At 29.1% G+C, this 20,822-nt stretch overlaps 4 protein-coding genes across 6 annotated transcripts in view; 1 reads left to right on the plus strand and 3 right to left on the minus strand.

Annotated features, from left to right (window-relative positions):
- The window catches only part of LOC126842473 (uncharacterized), a 93,729-nt gene extending 92,133 nt beyond the window's left edge, over positions 1-1,596 (minus strand). For 2 of the 3 annotated variants that reach the window (XM_050579495.1, XM_050579488.1), the window contains exons 1-5: positions 1,089-1,452; positions 863-1,006; positions 696-771; positions 269-411; positions 6-198 (exon numbers count right to left, since the gene is read on the minus strand). In XM_050579495.1, coding sequence (XP_050435452.1) covers positions 6-198; positions 269-411; positions 696-771; positions 863-1,006; positions 1,089-1,280 — 748 coding nt within the window. In that variant the 5' untranslated portion in view covers positions 1,281-1,452. Of the gene's footprint in view, positions 1-5; positions 199-268; positions 412-695; positions 772-862; positions 1,054-1,088; positions 1,453-1,552 lie in introns of those variants that run through there. The other variant, XM_050579500.1, reaches the window with a different exon arrangement.
- A 1,626-nt stretch (positions 1,597-3,222) lies between these two features.
- Positions 3,223-12,294, minus strand: LOC126842494 (F-box-like/WD repeat-containing protein TBL1XR1). The gene is made up of 9 exons (XM_050579511.1): positions 12,057-12,294; positions 11,537-11,981; positions 10,718-10,850; positions 10,498-10,659; positions 10,250-10,432; positions 9,975-10,177; positions 4,284-4,449; positions 4,110-4,211; positions 3,223-3,988 (listed from the first exon to the last, which is right to left on the minus strand). Exons 1-9 carry the CDS (start codon positions 12,112-12,114, stop codon positions 3,959-3,961), a joined length of 1,482 nt encoding a protein of 493 aa, XP_050435468.1. The 5' UTR covers positions 12,115-12,294; the 3' UTR covers positions 3,223-3,958.
- LOC126842462 (zinc finger MYM-type protein 1-like) lies at positions 7,241-10,027 on the plus strand. Its single transcript, XM_050579481.1, has 2 exons — positions 7,241-7,464; positions 7,546-10,027. The coding sequence occupies exon 2, from the start codon at positions 7,550-7,552 to the stop codon at positions 9,656-9,658; it is 2,109 nt and encodes a 702-aa protein (XP_050435438.1). The 5' UTR covers positions 7,241-7,464; positions 7,546-7,549; the 3' UTR covers positions 9,659-10,027.
- A 1,831-nt stretch (positions 12,295-14,125) lies between the features above and the next one.
- On the minus strand, positions 14,126-20,821 carry LOC126842096 (uncharacterized). Its single transcript, XM_050578980.1, has 8 exons — positions 20,185-20,821; positions 19,489-19,662; positions 19,140-19,412; positions 16,940-16,972; positions 16,665-16,745; positions 16,321-16,494; positions 15,978-16,253; positions 14,126-15,883 (listed from the first exon to the last, which is right to left on the minus strand). The coding sequence occupies exons 1-8, from the start codon at positions 20,242-20,244 to the stop codon at positions 15,845-15,847; spliced, it is 1,110 nt and encodes a 369-aa protein (XP_050434937.1). The 5' UTR covers positions 20,245-20,821; the 3' UTR covers positions 14,126-15,844.
- Position 20,822: the final 1 nt, after the last annotated feature.

Genomic DNA, 20,822 nt, shown 5'->3' on the forward strand with positions numbered 1-20,822 from the left:
ATTACTCTGTATTTTCTCTTCAGGTATTGGAACCGCTAGTAAAACGCCAGAGTCGGTGTTCTGGCACTGTTCTAAGAGACCGGCCGCTTCAGAAGGCGATGTCACGTCACATACGGTTTTGTAGCCACTTTCTTTTGTATAAAATGCTGGAAACTCTCCTTTGGAGTTATACGACGCAACACAAACTCCAACAGTTTCCTAACATTCATACATAGAGACTATTATAATTGTATAACTATTTTATTAATAGTATAATATTTATACTTACGAGGTACTCTAAAGTTCGACCGATATCTAGTATTGATTTAACACCGGCTGATATGACCATTATGGCACATCTAGAAAGCTCTAATAAATCAGCACTAATATCCAAAGAGTTCTGGCCGTCTCTATGAACACCTCCAATTCCGCCTAAACAAAAATTACATAAATTATATAATATATTATGTACTGTACAGAAAATTAAAAACGCTTGACCTAAGCAGCTCGCATAAAAAAAACAATGATTAATTTAATATATCGTTAAACAATTAATAAAAGTCCATGCAACCCAACTGAACAAACATTTATAACTATATTGAATGTTCCCAGTCGCTTCATATGCCTCTTGAGTTTAAATACATTTAACATGGGTTCTTAATAGATTTTTTAGTTAAATATTTTTTTTTTCATAGTAAAGGAAATAGTTTATTTACCCGTAACAAAAAACTTGATGCCTAAAGACTTAGCAACGACTAATGTTCCAGATACTGTTGTGCCTCCATTTAAACCCTATAAAAACCAAATTAACAGCTATAGTTATAATACGTATATAAAAAAAATTCAAAAATTATTTTAAATTTATACTTTAATATCGTCTTACTTGGCTGAGTACATATGGAAAATCCCTTCTTGAAACTTTAACAGTCTTCTTCTTAGGGTCCATACCGAGTATATTTAATTGCTCTGGTGTCATACCGACTTTGACTCGTCCATCGATCACGCCGATCGTTGCTGGAACAACGTCCTGACCAACAACAACGCACAACACAATCAGCAACTTCACTAGTAAAACTAATATAAATTATAAAGAATAAAATACAATTTACATTAGATTTAATGATTTTCTCCATTTCCAAAGCTGTGTCCACATTATGAGGGTAAGGAAGTCCATGCGTAACTACAGCCGACTCTAAAGCGATAATTGGTTTGCGGTTTTTTAACGCGTTCCTCACTTCTAGTGCGACGTCTATGGAATTACTGGAGAAACAACGGTACATGCATCGAAAATTGATATACATTTTTAAGTTTGCTAACAAAAGATTTTAACTATAGATACATATTTTATTTTTTAAACTATTCAATACTATTAACTACTCTACAGCACAAAGTTTGTACACTTTTCCAATATTGAGCTACTATTATTTTTTGTATGTTTCAGTTGATTATGATAGTAGATACTGTAATATTATTACCGGGTAATAATGTTTCATACAATCATTTTAAACTTAAATAATAATATTATTTAATATCATAATATTCAAACCGTATTAAATTTGACCTTTGTACTTACCATCATGACAAAAGCAGATAAGCACACCATTTATAATATTATGATGTTAAATTTAAAACTACTGAGTACCAATAATGATTTAAAACTATATAATATTGTAAAATATCTGAAAAGTAAAAGAGGTCACTTATTTTAAACAACGCAAATGAATATGTAAAGTAATAAAATGTTTTTGTGTTGTATCCACATGAATAAAAAAAGAAAGAAAGAAAGTTATAATGAACTCTATAAACCGTTTACACTCCCGAAATCAAGAACAGCCTAAAATATATTTACATAACAATAAAATATTTTTTATATTGAACTAATAAAAAATTCTTGACAATAAAAAAAAAAAGTTGTTAACAAACTTTAAAATAATAAAATGCTTGCGCTAACAGCTAGTAGTAACAGATATACTTCATATTATAAAACTTGTTTTTAAACAAACCAACCACAAATATTTATTCTTATAAAAAAGAAAAATGGTAGAAATAATAAGAAGTGTAAATAAATGATAAATAATAAAAATAGCTTTATTATGAGGTACCTGATATAACATTTTGAATTTCTATGAAATCCGAATACCTAATCGATGTTACAAAATGTAAACCATTTTAACGTTATAAAAATGTATTCTGCAAAAAGTATTTTATAAATGGTCTCGGTAAAACATTTTGTTAAAATGATTTTTAAGAACAGGAATTTTATAGTTTTTGGAAGAAAATAGTTCTAACGCAATACATTGTTTACCCATTTATTGTACTCGGTTTTTCATATACCAATTAAAAATTAACAATAAATTTACTTGAGTGCTTTAGTGTTGTGACTTGTGACATGATTTGGCTTCTAAATTTGTTAATTAGCTCTTGTAAATAACACTAATTATAATTTGGGATGGATTTACGGGCTCTTTTCAAAAGTCCATTAAAAAAAAACGCCCACAAGAAATTGTATTTTTAATAAAAATATTAAAAATTCAATATCCCCATTTAGATTTGGTCAACATTTTTAACAAAAAAGAACTAATTAAAAAAAAAATAAACACTAAAATCAAGGTTCAAATTAAAAAAACCACTTTACTAAAACGTATTGCCGTCAAACATTGAATTGGATACTTATGCAATCAAAAGACACCTAACGAAAAGGCAAGTTGATCTCAAATTTATTTAATATAAAAAATAATAATGTGAGAAAAATGTATTATTTGTAAACCTATGTACCAAACTAATGAAAAAAAATAGTTGACAATTTTTCAGTCTTGGAAAAAAAATGTACGAGCACACGAATAAAATTGTAAGAGTTCTGAATGTAATTGGATGTTTCTTCATTAACAAGAAAAACAAATTACTAAATTACAATCGAATTATAAAAAAAAATATTTAACATTATAAAATAATACATTTTATAATGAAAAAAATTATAAATGAAGTACAGTAAATAAAAAAGTACAATTATACAAGTTCTAACTCGTACCAGAGTTAACTTTATTTTATATATATTTTTGTAAAAAAAAATCAAACTGATGAGAATATGATAAAAAGAAACATTTAAAGTAAACACTTTAGTTTTCAATATATATTTTTTATACCATTATAATATACTATACATTATATAGTATATAACATAAATTATACAGATTCGTCTAAAAATTATAAAAAATCCTAAAAATAGTATACCGCCATAATATATTCGGTAAAAAATAATTACTTAATTTATTCAACCTAAAAAATATAACAAATTAGCACATATTTTATTTTTTTACTAAAAATAATACATGAAAATAATTCCAACTTGGATGATAAAAATGTAATTGTCCAAGATGATAATATGTACACATATTATATAACTAAAATATTAGGTATCAATATTGTAAGATGTATACATATTTAAGCAATTACCCAGCTCCACCAAAGCATATAACCAATAATATTATACAAAATAAATAAATAATTAATTAAATATTTTTTTTTTTTAAACTAGAATATTTTAGCATTAGTTAACGACACATTTAAATGTCAAAAATAAAAAACTTACAAAGTATAAATTATAGAACAAACTATTTTATCATTATAATATAAATACGTTTAATTTTAATATGTACATTGGTATAAGCAAATTGTTGAACAAATTTTCGTTAGTAAAAATAATCATATTTTTAATACAGTTATCTAAAAAGTTATCTAAAAATTAATTTATAGTTTTCATAAAAAAACAATGTAATATTTGGTGGCGTTTAAAAATTGTGAAAATCCTGTGATAAGACATTAATTGTTTTGTATCGTATATTTTGTACTTAGGCTTAATGCAAGGCACACTAACATACAAATTATTCAGTTAAGTGAGAGCAGTCACTTGATCTGTAAATAGTTGGTATCAAAAATAGTGAAAATACTTAGAAGTTAATAAGGTTTATTTAAATTATTTTTAAAGTTTTCGGAGGTCCAATACAAACACCTGCAATAATGAAAATTCAATTAATTTTCAATTTATGTTTATAGGCAAATGATTGAACACAAATCATTCCACCACAATTTGTTAACCAATTAGATATAATTATATATATATATATACTTACACTTCCGTCAGATGCACTCGCACCCACTTTATCGCCTCTGGAATTCCAGCAAACTTCGAAAATGCCACCCGTACCTCTGTAACTGTGAACTAATTGACCGCTCTGCAATAAAAAAAAAAATGTCAAGTAAAAATATAATTGGGCAAAAAAATAAATTAGTAAAAATATATTTACCTGTGTTGACCATATGTGGACACACTTGTCAAAGCTACCGGATGCCAAAAATTTTCCATCTGGCGAAAAAGCTACACTGTACACAGGTTCAGTGTGCTTGGTCAAAGTATGTAAGCACGCTCCACGTTCAACATCCCACAAACGTACAGTTGAATCAAACGACGCACTGAAATGTAAAATAAATTATGAATTGTTTAACTTGCCACAAATTGATATCATAAAAAAATGTAGTAAACAAAATTTTAATATCAAACTAACGATATGATTTGTAATTTAAAACTCCTAAGTAAGAAAAACAATGCACGAAATGGTAGAAATAGTGCTTGTAAACAATATCTTTTGTCAGTTTATACATCATTTCCACCAACACTATTTTTTGTTACATGGTATTTTTATTATACAGTTTATATCAATATAAAAAAATAAAAAACAAAATTATTTGGTTGACAGATAACTTTTTTCTTTTACCAAACTACTGTTATAAGCATGTCTATTTGTTTTTTTAATCGCCTCCAAAGCTGTAAACAATGTATAAAACCAACAAAAAAAAACCTATAAATATTATGTTAAATTCCAGGATAGTTATAAATTCAACAAAAAAAATTAAAAGAATAGTAAAAAACCCTGTTTAAAATCAATTTTAGAAAATTATTCATACGTACTGAACAGCTAAAATTACCTGAAAACGTATTTTTTTACAATTATTTTAAGATTAAATAGACGTGTTAAAATAATTCTAAGGATGAATTTGCATTAGCGAAAAAAATAAAAACATGTATTTTGCTTTTTAAAAAAAAAAGGTTAAATTTGTATTGTGCCTTTTTATGTGATTTTTTAAACTTATGTTTAAAAACAAAAAATAAACAAGAAACATAAACAAAATTGTAACAAAAAGCAATTTTAGCTTTCTACTTCTTTGCCTAATCTCATACAAATAAGGTCGACTACATATTTGACTGGGTCTTTTTTTTATACACTTTTTCTATTCTTTAAGTCCATTACCATAAGTCTATGCTAAGTCACTACACACCCTCCTGGAATTACTTTGCAATCTTTACATTCTTTTGAGTTATTTATAAAATAGTCTCGATTTGTGACAATACGCTTTTTATTATTTTTTTAATGTATTTACTACTGTCAAATTGTATGCCTCATCATACCCCAAAATGTCCCCTCTTGCTTTATTTTTACTTCCAATCTCAAAACCTCTACTATTTATTTCTTCAGTGACCCGTTTTCCTACTCCAACAAGTCATTTAAGTTTCCTTCCAGTAACATTTTTTCATTTCTAGGAACTGTTTGTACAACTTCATTGAGCTCTAGCTAATACTCATTCTCTGTTTGGTTGTCATCTCGAAAAACTATTTTTTATCGCTTTTCTAAGAAATTTGGTGGAATCCATTTAAAAAAAAAACAAATAACTGACAAGACTTTATTCAAAAAATTAAATGTCTAGTTTTTTTTTTAAGTAAATCATTTATCATTAACTTTTAACTGAAAACTTAAGTTTTTTTTTTCACAAAATATGTTTAACTCGATCATAGATTAAACTATACTATAGATGATAAACAATACAAAACGGCTGGAAGCTCTTTTTGTGGTTAGTTTTTCAGTCAATAAGACTCAGAATGGATTTCAAACATAATATTATTATGCTTGCCCGGTGGATCACATAATATTATGTTTTATTCTGTCTTTAGATGTGCCCCACACGTTTCCACCGCTCTTCCCGCCATCGAGCGCTCCCGGTGTCCCAAATTCACAATAAAAAAAATTGTGTTATATGCGTTTTCTATCATATAACATGGCCATTGTTTCATCTATAGTGTATATTATTATTTTAATCTATGACTTGACTAAGCTAAATATTGTCGTTTTCAAAATTAGTGGCGGCTCGTGGCTATGGTGCGATGGTGCGGCCGCGCACCCCCTACAGATATAACGAAATAGTAAAAATAACGTATTTGATATTTTACGTTAAGGGGACTCCATACAGACCATTTTTTCAGTCAAAACACATAATTTTCATTCCATCGCACAGGCCTAACCAGTGATCCGATAAGCAATCTAATAACAGATTTGAATATGTCATGAAGTTTACTTAGGATCGGTCCAGGTACTTTTTTCAATTTTTAATTTTAACCCTTTCTAAATTGTATCTTAAAATGTTGAAATTTTATAAAATGTTCAAACGTGTTTTATACATAGTAGGAATAAGATATCAAAAAAGTACGTCGACCGATCTCAAGTAAATTTTATGGCGAATTCATATCTGTTTTCATATTACTTATCGGATCACTGGTTGAGCCTGTGCGATGGAACAAAAAATGTATGTTATATTGACTAAAATGGCTTTTACTAAAATGATTTAAATTTAAAAATAATACCTCGAAGCTTATACAAATTAACCGGTAAATTTATTGACATGGTTCGAAATTTATTTAAGCCAATTTTTTTCTTAATTATTGCCTATACAAAACTCCTTAAAAATGGTCTGTATGGAGCCCCCTTAAGGAATTTACTTTGTTATAAAATATGATATATTCTAATATCTAAATAATGTGGTTGTGCAGGGTAACAACTGCGGCGCGACGGTCGATATAAAATGGGCGCGTGCTACATTGTGAACCGCACATAACATGAAAACAAGTTTTTTGTAGCATCTATAAATAATATAATATCATATTATCGGCGGAGGCCGTGTAAGCCAGCGGTTCCCAAGCTGTGAGGCGCGCTTCCCTTGGGAGGTGCGAGGTAAATATTGATATTTCAAGAACACAGATAATTTCAAAAGGTAACGTCGTACTAGTACGAGTATATTATGCAATTAATTATAGTTCACGGGAGGCGCGATTATTTTTTTTTTTTACTTTTAAAGATGCGTGAACCAAAAAAGTTTGGGAACCGCTGGTATGGGAACAGCCATGGTGTGCGATGATTTAAGACGCACACACAATTCGGGCGGCAGCCTATAATAATTGCGGTCGACATCACGTGGTGTGTGCAACGTTGTGAGTCGCACGTATAAAAACCGGTTTTCTCAGTATCTATAAATATAATACCCTAGTCCCTACTAACAGCATGGACAATCGTACAAGCCATGTTGTGTGACTTGTGCTTCGATTTACCGTAAAAAACGTTAAGAGTGCAGCAGACAGTAACACTTCTACGGAAGAAAACGGTGACTATAATATTTTACACTATTAAGCATTTAGATTTTTGTTTTATTATTGTTTACGTTTGGTTTTTTTTTTAATAACAGTAGTATGAATTCGGTGCAAGAAATTTTAAAATTAAAATTTTCATCTCTCACGTTGGAGCAAAAGGTAGAGATTAAAAATTTGGGTAGACCTCTGCCAAATTTATCCAATTTACTTAATATTTCAAAAAAAGGAAAAACTTCGTATAACCGTCATTTTAATACCGAGCTTTATCAAAAACACAAATGGCTCTGTGGGTGTGAAACTACCGTGTCGTTATTTTGTTTCCCTTGTGTATGTTTTGGAGGTGATAAGTCCTGGAGTAAGACTGGTGTAAAAGATTTAATACATCTTTTAGCCAAAATAAACAAACATGAAAACTCGTTTAAACATCTACAGAATGAGGCAGATTTCAAAATGTTGGGAACTATTGACACGAGTAAAATTGATAGTGGTTATAAATTAGAAATTAAACGTCATAATGAGCAAGTTGCCAAAAATCGAGACATTTTAGAAAAAATTTTAAATTGTGTAAAATTCTGTGGGAATCATGAATTACCTTTACGTGGACACGACGAAAAAATTTCATCAAAAAATCAAGGCGTTTTTCATGGTTTGATAAACCTATGTTCAGATTTAGACCCACGTTTACGAGAACATTTTCAGAAGTCTATTGTTTGTACTTCTAAAACCATAAAAAATGAATTACTGGATTGTATTTTAAATGTTACAAGAAATCATATTTTAAATGAAATAAATAATTCGGAGTTTGTATCCATAATTGTAGACGAAACTACCGATATCTTTAACAAATTCCAATCGGCATTAATATTTCGTTATGAAATTAATGGTAAGCCTGTAGAACGTTTTTGGGGATTTTGTTATCCTCACGGTCACGATGCAGATTCATTAACCCAAACTATTTTAAAAGAAATTGATCCTATACTAGAAAAATATCCCCAAAAACTAATTGCACAAGCGTACGACGGAGCTGCAGTCATGAGTGGTCAGAAATCTGGGGTTAACGTGAGAGTTCAAGAAAAATATCCATACGCTTATTTCAGTCATTGCTATGCTCATCAACTCAAGTTAATAATGGCTCAAGCAACTTCACAAAATAAACAAGTAAAATTATTTTTTTCTAATTTGTCTCAAATACCAACATTTTTTTCGAATTCTCCACAAAGAGTAGCTATACTAGATGAAATAGTAAGCACTCGTTTACCTAAAACTGTTCAAAAACGTTGGAATTTTAATATACAAACAGTAAATAAGGTTTATGAACATAGAGAAACACTAATTAAATGTATGGAGAAAATTATAGACGTATCCTCACAATCTGCCACTATTAATCAAGCTACAGGACTTCTATTACTTTTAAAGGATTCCACTTTTATTTTTTGGCTTGACTGTTTCCACAAAATTATGCCTCATGTTGATTGTCTTTATAAAGCTGTACAATCACAAAATATTGATCCAGTACAAATACAAAACTCAGTAATAACTTTTAAAATAGAAATTCAAAAAATTCACGATGATATCACAAGTTCTGTAGAAGAGCTGACTTTTGAAAATTCTTCTAAAAGACAACGAACAGATGATACTGTTAAATGTAAAAAATCAGCAGCGTTACAAGTGTGTGACTTAATATCCATTGAAGCTCAGAGACGTTTTGATTTTACTAAACATTTAACAGCAGCTCAACTTTTCCAAAATGAAAAATATGTGAAATATAATAACAACTTTCCATTCGCCACTCTGAATACTACTGTTGAATGCTATCCATTTTTTGTTCAAGAACGTTTAATCAACGAGTTAAAAGTATTTTACTCACGTGATGATTTTCTAAATATAAAAGGTGTCATTCCTATAATAAATTATATTACAAATGCTAATATGGAAGACACATTTAAAGAAGTTTTTAAATTGCTCAAAATTTTAGTAGTAACACCGATGACATCCTCAGAGGCTGAGAGAAGTTTTTCAACACTTAAGAGGATTAAGACTTGCTTAAAGAGCAACATGGGCGAAGACAGACTTGATGCGTTAACTATGTTAAGTGTAGAGAGCCATCTGATTAATGAAGATATTGTTGATTTTAACAAGAAGGTAATTGACGACTTTTGTATCATTAAGGAAAGAAGTCTTGATTTCCAGTATAAAAATTGTACATAAATGCTACAAATAGAAGAAAATGTTTGTTGTTACTATTGTTTTGTAAATATTTCATATTTTGTTTTTATTTCATTTTTATATTTATTTTCCTGAAGTATACAGATTATTTGCCATTTTGAGTTATGGTGTCCTAATATTTTATTGCACTCCTGTGTCAAATCACCACGAGTTGCCACTGGTTTTAACTGTTAAAATTAACTAATCCGTTTTTTTTTATTATTAACTCAATTTTAACATTTTCAAATAAGACATAACTTTGCCCAGTCTTGTAACTACTAATTACCAAATAAACAGTTTAATAATCATCAATAAATACCTGGCAAGAATTAGGTTCATATTAGGATTGGCAGTGCCTGGACCCGTAGGACTCCATTTGATTGTATATATTTCTTTATTGTGAGCTTGTAAATCATGCACACATGTATCTTGTTTCATTGACCAAATTTTTAATGTCATGTCATCCGAACACGATGCCAACAAATTTCCTTGCGGATCCCACTTTATAGCATTAACTTCGTTCTGAAATTGTAACCATTAGATTTTAGTTTAATTCAAACACACGAATAAAACACAAACTACAATTATACTTACAGTATGTCCTTCAAACGACTTGACTGGTCGATCGACACCGAGGCGGCAGACGTGTATACATTGATCAGTACTGCAAGACGCGAAACTGCTATTTGACTGCCAATCTACATCCAAAGCCGGTGCAGTATGGAATGCAAATTGTTGATTGCACTGGCCAGAAGCAGCATCCCAAATTATAGTGGTCTATTCGAAAAAAATTATAAAGATTTAAAACATTGTTTAGTTTATAAAAATAGAATAATTTTTACCTTATCCACTCCGGCGCTGAGAATATAGTTTCCTCTTTTATTCCACTTCAACGCAAATATAGGTCCTTTGTGTTGTCCGAGTGTACTGGACAATCTACCGTTGTTCGTCCAAATACGAGCAAAACCATCATAAGAACCCGTTGCTAATAATGTACCATCACACTAAAAACAAATATAAACTTTAATTATATGCAGATTATTACAATCTATAATATCTTACATTCCAATCAAGAGAAGTGACATCTTTATTACTAGGTACTTCTGTACCTCCTTTTTGGATACAATGCCTAAGTATACTCAGCGAACCAGAGTTATCAGTCATATCCCAAATACGCGCTGTACTGTCTCCTGACCTGTGAAATAAATATGTTCAACATTAATAAAATAATCATACTTAAATTAAAAAATAAAAAGTATTAAGTTACATTAAATGAATAAATTGATTAAATTAATTAAACTACTAATACTTCGAGGCCTCTTTTACACTTTTATTTGTAGTATATGATCCATACTTGAAGCTCGATAGTATTAAACTCATACGCGGCTTACGATAAATGTGCTCACGCGAGTTAGGTGTAAGACGAGCCTAAGCTATTTATCGACGTACTGTAGTCTCACATGATAATTGACGTTGAGTTTAGGTCACAATTATTACTTAAACCACCCATCGTTTGGGTAAGCAGGGTTTACCCATAAAATCATTGGCTCCCTAACGTTTGAAAGGTTCCCAGTTAGATTTTTATAATATACGAAGATATAACAAGTTTTTTTTATTCAATCTAATCAACATTTAAATTTAGATAACAAGTTAAAATTTGATTTTAAACAATATAAACTACTTTGACTAATTGGGTGAAATACAGCATGTAGTTTATACATCTTATTTTTTTATACGTCCTACTATGTATACTGTCAGAGTATTTAGATAGTTAGCAAATTTTGAAATTAAACATTTAATAACAAAATACTAACAACTAAACTCGAAAACACGACTATCAACAAATGAGCCATATTTATTAAAAAGTAATAATAACCATACCCAGATGCCAACAAGTCGGTGGTAGGATTCCATGCACAAATGAAAACCTCAGATTCGTGGCCCGTCAATACAGTAGATTTGTCTTCGGGAATTTCAATACTACTGTCCATTTCCATCGTCTCTGTACTAGTTACCGCTGGAGTAACAGTTGGAGCACCTTCTTCGCCATTCGTTTCTTGAGTTTCATTTTTGGCTACTGCCTGTTTTTGTTGGTTGCGGCTCTGGCGACTGGCAACAACTTCCGGCATGACAGCATCAATCAGCGACAGGCTCTCTGTCAAACGTTGCTCGGAACCATCTTCTCCGACACATATTTCAGCTTCGGTGTAGTGGAGACCTTTTTGAATAATGCTGATTAAAGCTGCTGGCGGGACCAACGCTCCATTTATGTTCGATTGGGATATATGCGACTCAATGCCAAACGTGTAGGCCGAGTGTTGGAAACCTTAATGAAATAACAATAAATACAATCTTAATGTTACTGTAATGCAAAATAATGGTATCATGTTCTCGCACTTACCGGATTCTTGTAAATATCGATAAACAAGAAAATTCAGTTCATCGCTCGAGAAAGCCATACTTATGATAATATACAAAACTAGAAACTAACTAAGGTGTCGTTAACTTGGCATACTATTGACCGTACAAAAATAAAAAAATAAATTAACTAATACTAAAAATTATTAATCCTACAGACGAACGAGAACACAAAAATTTGTCTATGACTATAGATACGATCGGAATTGGAATACGAGCCGCATAAGTAGACTAGAACCGCTTTAAAAATGAGATAAACAAATCATTTACAACATCTTTGGCAGATAATATGGTCTTTGGAGTATAGACATTTCCGTAGGATGTTATAAGCTTATCACGATTTATGACCAGAGTTTTTCGCTGATAACAGTCGGTGATGACTACAACTAGCGCCCATGCGGTAAAAAATACTTTAAGTCATGTTCTTCCATGACAACATTGTTATTTTAACCATGATGTTTTCTTTGCCGCCTCTTAACAGTTTAAGTTACCAACGTTTGTAAAAAAATTATAATTTAAAGTAAAACTGTACTACATTTTAATACAAATCTAAGGTAATACAACAAATTTCCAACATTTTACTACTTAAAAAAAGCAAACGTTATTTTTATAACGTTTTTATGAACTCATTACAATCTATAATACCTATTATCATTATATCAGTTAAACAATAAAATAGCGCTGCGATGATATGATGGTAATGCCTTATTAATTCGATACCAGCTTTGAAAGTTTTACTTTTGTTCTATTTCTTTTGTATATTCACATTCGCATAGATATAACCATCGATTTTGTATATTACATGTATTCTAAAATCAATGATATAACTAAGTAATGAATATATAATCGGTACTATGCCTTATTATTATTATGTTTTTATTTATTTATAACGACTCTTAATCGAGACTAGACTACAGACAATAATTGTACATAGATTAACTAACAAATAAACTAAAATAAACAAACAAATAGTATAATATGTATTCAACTTATCAGATATGTACTTATATAACTTATTACAAAGATTTGATAGTTTTTTTTATGATTATCACATATTTTTTAAGTACTTATACAATTATTAATATAATTTTAGATTAACATAATAAGATACATGAATTTATGTTTGTGTGCAGTTTTAGTTGTTTTGAAGTGACTTGATATTTTTCTGAAAAAATAAAACAGAAATGTATTCTTGTTTTACATAGTATTGTGAATTAATTATGGTATTAATAGTTGTGCTTGTGGTTAAATGCCATAAAAATATTGGATAATAATTTTAAAAAACGATGTGGACGTTTCGTTTCTATTAAATATTATAGTTTTTACCTTCACTTCTTCAAGACAGTCGATTTCAAATTGTAAGATATCTTTAGAGAAGGCTGATATTTTAATTTTGTCGTCATCACTATCCAGTTTATCAGCTACATATGTGCAACCCGGTATAAAATGCTCAATAATCATTAGAAAGCTAATTCTAAGTACGTCGGGATTAGGACCGTTCTTTAAGTAGTATTTTTGCGAATAATGGAACTCAATTCCTGGAGCCCAATCGGCGACAAAGCTCTTAATATGTTCAGTAAAATCTGGTCGGGATTTAAACTACGAACAAAATGTAAAAAGAAACCTAACTTTTAGCTTTCATTATACATTTTATACGAATGTGGTATTGCATATTATAAATGTGTAAAAACCAATACCTGTTTTTCAATTTCATATATTTTATTCAATTGATACTCTTGGAATTTTTCGAAACCTTTAACGACAATATTAAAAGTCTCGTTGTCTGCGCTGACTCCTAGAGTTTCAAAAATGTCCGAAACTACATTTTTTAACGATTTTTCAGTATCATCCACCCATTCGAAATATTTGCTTTTCTAGGAGAAAAAAAAGAATATTTATAAAAAGTTAAAAAAATATGTTAATAGTTCAAACAATTACAACGAAATTATAAAAAAAAAATCAATTACATTACGCACAATGTAGTACAGTTATGATTTTATAGTATACACTTTTTAAAGAAAGAATATTAAAAAAAAACTCGCTTTTACTTACTTTTGCTTGGTCATATGTCAAATCACCCAAAGCTTTGTGAACACGTTCACATGCAGGAAACATGGTTTTATTATTAAATTTGTATACGATTGAACAAAATCAAAAACAAATAAATCAACTGCCACAAAATTTTTATTTTAACTTTTAGTTTTAGGTCATAACTATTTAATTACAATTAAAATTTTATTTTTAAATAAGAATAAATTCTATCAAATGTTTAATAACAATAATAATGATGATCTTCCTTTAGTCTCACAGAATGAAGTCCATTGGTGATAATAAACAATTTACATTAAACACAGAATATTTATAGTCCAATGTAATATATTATAATACAATAATTCGTTTTTTTTTTAGATTATATAACATGTGTTCACACTTTGAACTATTGTTATTTATTCAACTACTGGTGCGGTTAGCTGACTGTGGATTGTGTCGTCATCTAACATAATATAAGGTCATCAAGTTAACGCTGATCTTTTCCCACTTCTAGCTGCATTATACCTCTGCCCGACCATCCACCAACAACCAATTGTGTAACATTGACCATAGTCAGATAAAATTATCTCCCATTTGACTACCCAAATGATTATTGTGTACTGCATTTATCAATGCTTCAAGCAACGCGATAACATTCTATATTTTTATTAAATGCAACAGCTGGCAAGTGGCATACATGAATTAATCAAATATTAGGAGATCCTCTCCTCGAACACAAAAAAAAAAAATCAGATTCAAATAATTTTATTGCAGCCACAACGTGGTCACATACAGATCACTCGTAATGTTATTTGATTCCATTAATGATACCTCGAAGAAAATCATAGAACGCAGCAACCCAGCTTTGTTTAAGCATAGTAAATATTATAATACAAGAGTAAATGATTAAATAGACTCGTTGGAATTCAGTGATAAAAGTTATGTCTTCAATAGCAGTTCAAAAACATTACATTTACAGTTCTAAGTCCAACAAAACAATATTTAAATATTTCCTATGCGTATTATTTTATAATTATATTCTTAGCTATTAAAAGAACATCAGAAACTCCATTTCTGTTTTTCTTCATCAATATAAAACAAAGTTTCATAAACTCTGATTTATTACGGTCAAGTCTTGTAGTTAAATAACAATCGATTTTCATTCAGACAACGATAATTAACAGGACGTGTTTATGTGGCCACACACTACGGTCTTATTTCACGGTGAACCAAATTTTCCGTTTTAGCACATCTTTAGCTATAGCAGCCATGTTGAAGATGATAAAAACCAATAATAAAAGAAAAAGAAAATGGGCAAAAGAATGGCTTTTGAAAAGAGAATATTTATTATGAAAAGAGATTGAAGTATTCGCATATTAATTTATTAAATGAGTTAAGATTTCATCCAGAAGACTGGCATAATTATTTAAGAATGGACAAAAATACATACTTAGAACTCCTACAGCTAGTAACCCCTTTAATTGTAAAACAAGACACCTATTTGCGAAAAGCCATCACGCCTCATGAAAGATTTACAGCAACGCTACCATAGCCACTGAAAATGCAAACAGCTACGATGAATTGAAAATAAAAAACAATATTTTTTTTTTAAATAATTAGGACGATTTTCATTTTAAAATAGCTTAAAAATATATAAATTTTAAATTTTAAATGGAGTAGGTATTCTAGTAATATAATTATAAGGATGGTATAATATTTTGTTGGTCGTACATAGATTTTTTATTCGTTTGTTTTATTTCGAAGAGCTTCTATGTCATTCTAAAACAAAACATAAACGCATTTTTGATATAAGTGCCTATTTAAAGTTACATAACATTGACAAATGGTGGGAGAAAACGTAAATATTGTTCACCTTGAGACCTTGAAGCGAGTCAATTAAATTTTGAATAACATCTTTTGCAAAATTGGATACACCAATTTTGAATTCACTATTATCGTTCATATTAGCCAAAAATGTGGCACATATAGTAAAGTACGTGATGGTAATTTCGAAACACCATCGAACTTTACTTGCACTCAATCCGTCTAATTGATAGTATTTTTTTTCTTCAGTCTGAATCACCGTACACTCGGCCCATTCATTGATGAAATGTCTGGCCGCTTCATTGGCTAGATCACAGACTGCGAGCTGCGAACAGTTTAATCCTTACAAAAACTATTATAAAAAAAAAAATAGTAATTTATCAAATACGTACTTTCTTTGCATAAGTGGCTGTAGAATTTTTTAAGTATTCTTGTTGTTGTTCTATTCTTTTTACCGATGCGTTTAATGCTGATTCGTCTGTTACTCCCAACGTGTCGAAAACTTCCGTGGTAAGTTTTTTTATAGAACTTTCATAATCCTTTATCCATTCAAAATGTTTGACTCTCTGGGAAAATAATAATATTATTTAATATGGTATTTCAATCTTCGTAGATCGAATTTAGTGACAACGCTAGAAATTTGTCATCACAATATTTAAATGTGTTTAATTTTACATTAAAACAAGAGACGTAACTAATTTATAATTATACTAAAACAAAACAAAAAATTGCTTACTTTTGCTTGGAAATAAGACCATCCTTCACAGTATTCTCCTAGCCGTTCACACGCGTTTGCCATATTATTCTGTTGTATATACTAAAAAGTGAAACTTCTTTTTAATAAATATTTTTACCGTAATTAAGAAAAAAAAACACTAACACGTTTATCTTAATACAGTTGTTTTCGAAGGAAAACGCAGTTTAGATAGTGAAACGGCTAATGATTAATAATTAACTAATAACAAATCAACAGTTGTAATAAATATCATATTTTAATAAATTTAGACCAACCATTATGTACAACTGTAGAACTGTACTGTACAACTGTAGTTATACAGTAGCGCAACTACCCGAGACATTCTGGCCTCTAATCAGCAAAATATACTTTGAACTAATTTACTCTATACTAATTAAAATTTTTTTTTAAATTGTTACAATAACCTAACCTTTGAAGAATTTTTGTTTCCTAATTTTAAAATCATTTATATTTTCAAGCTTCAAACAAATTTTTTTTTTATTATTGTATACCAAAAAATAAATCAAAAATTAAAAAAAAAAGTCATCAAGAAAGGATAGTATAATTTTTCATATTTTTACTAATATCAACATTCAACATGTTTCGATGAAAAATATGTTTAAAGATGTAAAAATGATGCTAATCCTTGTTTTGATGTTGTTTTTTTTTAAAGTTGTCTTCTACTAATTATGGGCTTATTTTTTGAAAAACAACAATGTATTATATTTTGTGGCTTTTAAAATTGATTAAAATGTTGTTGTGATTAAGTAGAAATTGCGAGGTAGACAGAGGAAGCAGATTAATGCGGAAAGCCCGACATTTGTCTTAAAAGCATTTACATTTGAGAATCAACTTATGTAGGTACATGTCATTAGGTCATCCGTAGATCGAGTTGCAGCACTATTGGGTTTATTACTTTCGAGTTTTGCTTTTTGTACTTGCTCGTTGGAAATAAATATTAATGATAGATTTTTATAATTAAGATTCTATAAAGAATCTTAATTAAAAATATAAAGAATATAAATTCTTTATATTTTTTATATTAACTCTGGACGTTGTTATCGTTTCACTAAAACACCACAACAACATGACGTTATCAAAATCAAACAATAATTTTATAATTAGTAGGTAAGTAGTAATTATAGTATTTACGTAGGTATACTTAATACTTTTAATTTATCCTTTGATAAGTTTAATTATAAAATATCAAAAATAAATCTGACATAAATACTGTTTATACATTAACGATCTATAGTTCTCATTAGTCTTGGCTTTTGAGGTCCAGTGTTAGGTTAGGTTTACTCAAGGCTGTATCTGGGGGGGGATCTCAATGGGGTCTGAACGCCTAAACATTTTTTAAGCATCTTGAAGTTTTTTTAAAATGAAACGTTATTGCATTTATTCACTGTACTTATCGAAATTCAAAGAACACTCAAAATAATATTCAAGAATAGGTAATAATTACATACATACTTTTAAATCGTGTTTTGGCAAGAAATCAAACATTAATCACACAAATGTTTTAAATATATTCCCCGTTAATTTCATAGTGTTTATAGATCAGAAGTCATCTATAAAATTATTCTACGACACAGAAAATAACATTTGGACAATCGTACAGGAAAACCAATTTACTGAATATTGGTAACCCGCTAAATTATCCAAACTTTGTAAATAGTAAAACATGCTTTAAAGATGATTATTATAAGCACACAGTAATTTAACGGTTTACATTGTGATTTTCCGCAATGATAGTTTCTGTGTTTTAAATTAAAACATTGGACAACCAACGCCTTTGATAGCCATTTGTAAAAATGATGTACCTATACAATTTGTATACTGACTTAAATAAAACAAATACTCATTTAATATTTTGAAGGCATTTTCAAACTCGAAATATCAAACTACTAAGCTACTCTATCGTTGTTTTTATTAATTAAACAATAATAAAATAAGAGTATTAAGTATTTAGGAAAATATTTATTATGCCATAATATTTGTATGTACTATTTTTGTTTTTAATATGTTTTAAACTAAGAGAAAAATAATTTAACAACACTTATAAAACGTATAATATTTTTCACTAAACTCTCGAGTAGGTAAAAGGTATAATTTTAAAAATAATAAATAATAATTGTACAGTAAAAATTAAAATTATATAAAAAATGTGAAAATAAAAAAAATATATTTTTTTATTTATAATATAATATAAAAGAATAGCAAATTTATTAATTGGTATTTTTATTAATAGTTGGTTGAGAGTTGAACAACAATCAAACAGTTAGCTCATTAGAAAAATACAATTTAAATTATCAATTTCCAACAAAATTACATGCATTAATTTCTTGAGAAGTTAGTCGTCTATTCTTATTTCTGGAGATTTGCAATATCCTTCTAAAATGAACAGTACAATAATAATTAAAATGTCGGTTTTTTATTTAGAAAAATTGAATATGTGGTTAACACGGTGGTTACTTTTAGCTCTTGTAGACAAGTGATCATGTTGAGAATGACAACTTTTGAAAAATTCGAAACAGCAATTTTGTATTCACTATTATTAGTCATGTCGGCCAAAGTCGTGGAACACACTATAAAGTGAGGCATGGTTGATTCGAAAGCCCTGCGGATTTTTTTATCACTTGGACCTCCTATTAGGTGATATTTTTTAGAAATTTGAAATTTAACACCTTCGGCCCAATCGTTGATAAATTTTTTTGAATTGTCGTTGGCAATATCACTGTTTTCCAGCTGTAGAAACAAATGTGTATGATGTAAATATATGATCAGCAAACGCATTTCATTTATGTACTTATAAAATACTCACATCTTTAGCATAGTTAGATAACGATTGTATTACATGTTCTTGATGTTTATCAAGGTGTTTTATCGACGCGTTCAATTCGTTTTCATCTTTTACCCCTAAAGTGTCGAAAATTTCAGCTGTCAGTTTGTTAATGGTGTTTTCACAATCATTCACCCATTCAAAATGTTCATTATTCTTAAAAAAAAAAAAAAATGTTAAAAAATATATTAATAATATTAAAAAACTTTTTGACAGTATTTTGAAAACATTCATAGATTTTTTTTTGCAGGTACTATCTATACCTGATTGGCGTTTGACAAAAAGTACAATAGTGTTTTTGTTTTTTTATTAAATTCACCAGAATAATAATTGATGTATAACTCAAATAGTTTTATTAAATTGAAAAAAATGCATATTAGTATATAAACCTTTAACGGCAGTACTTAGTCGTTTAATAATTGTTCAAAACTAATAAAGATAACTTATGAGTGTCATTGACAAATATAATTTTTATTGGACTAAATTCTACTTGTGCAGTTTTTTAAAATAGATCATATTAAAGTTTAACCTATTCAAGTATATTTATAACTGTACAAATGAATATTATGTTTTGAACTTTTAGTTCACTACAAATTCGTGGTGTCAGAATCAAGCTACCTACTTAGGATTTTTCAAGTGAAACACAATATTGTAAATTAAAGGAATAGGTTTACTCACTTTAACGATTTCGTACTTCTTCCCTTCAATGCTTTTCATCAAGTAATCGCTGACAGACATGTTTCTTTTTTCTGAGTAATTTTTGTTGAGTGCAGACTATTTATGTGAAGCGGATAGCTTTAACCATAGCAATATATTATATGGATATACCGATTACTTGGAGGACTATATAGTGTATACTATTATTCACTGTACCTACTAGTGTCGATGTGATATAATTGATAATAACAACCAACCTTATTAAGTGGTATGATGACGCTATAAGTCACAAAATACCGATTGCCTATAATAATAGAACTAATTTGTTTTCCATTATGCAGTACCGGTCATAACTGATAATAATTGATTGTTATTTGCTGTTGCCTGTTGACTGCAGTTGTGATTATATTATTATATAACACTTGTTTACCAATTTATCTATAGTATAGCTATTTGTTTTTTTTAGTCTTGAATTGTATTTCATTTTAGTTATCGAAATGAGTATTCTGAGGTCATATCAGTGTATAATAAAATTCAGAAACTAAAAACGTTGTTAAAAATATTCTTCCAGAAACAATATTTTATACCATTTCATAACAGCACCTAACTTAGTTTAAAAAATGTTTTAAACCGACTTTTTCTAATCGGAATGACCAATA

Source organism: Adelges cooleyi, unplaced genomic scaffold (assembly GCF_023614345.1).
Source record: "Adelges cooleyi isolate 19-005CV unplaced genomic scaffold, UGA_ACOO_1.1 ACOO_flye_CR_arks_rails_tigmint_CR_PRNA_108, whole genome shotgun sequence".
In the NCBI taxonomy this organism is placed as follows: domain Eukaryota; kingdom Metazoa; phylum Arthropoda; class Insecta; order Hemiptera; family Adelgidae; genus Adelges; species Adelges cooleyi.

Bases quoted from the DNA above. Each gene is read 5' to 3' on its own strand.
- LOC126842462 (XM_050579481.1), top strand. From the start codon at position 7,550: ATGAATTCGGTGCAAGAAATTTTAAAATTAAAATTTTCATCTCTCACG.
- LOC126842494 (XM_050579511.1), bottom strand. From the start codon at position 12,114: ATGGCTTTCTCGAGCGATGAACTGAATTTTCTTGTTTATCGATATTTA. The intron at 10,660-10,717 runs GTAAGATATTAT...ATTTGTTTTTAG, and splicing joins TCACTTCTCTTGATTGGAAT to TGTGATGGTACATTATTAGC. The intron at 4,212-4,283 runs GTAAATATATTT...TTTTTATTGCAG, and splicing joins TCCACATATGGTCAACACAG to AGCGGTCAATTAGTTCACAG.
- LOC126842096 (XM_050578980.1), bottom strand. From the start codon at position 20,244: ATGTCTGTCAGCGATTACTTGATGAAAAGCATTGAAGGGAAGAAGTAC. The intron at 19,663-20,184 runs GTGAGTAAACCT...TTTTTTTTTAAG, and splicing joins AGAAGTACGAAATCGTTAAA to AATAATGAACATTTTGAATG. The intron at 15,884-15,977 runs GTGAACAATATT...GTTTTGTTTTAG, and splicing joins ACTCGCTTCAAGGTCTCAAG to AATGACATAGAAGCTCTTCG.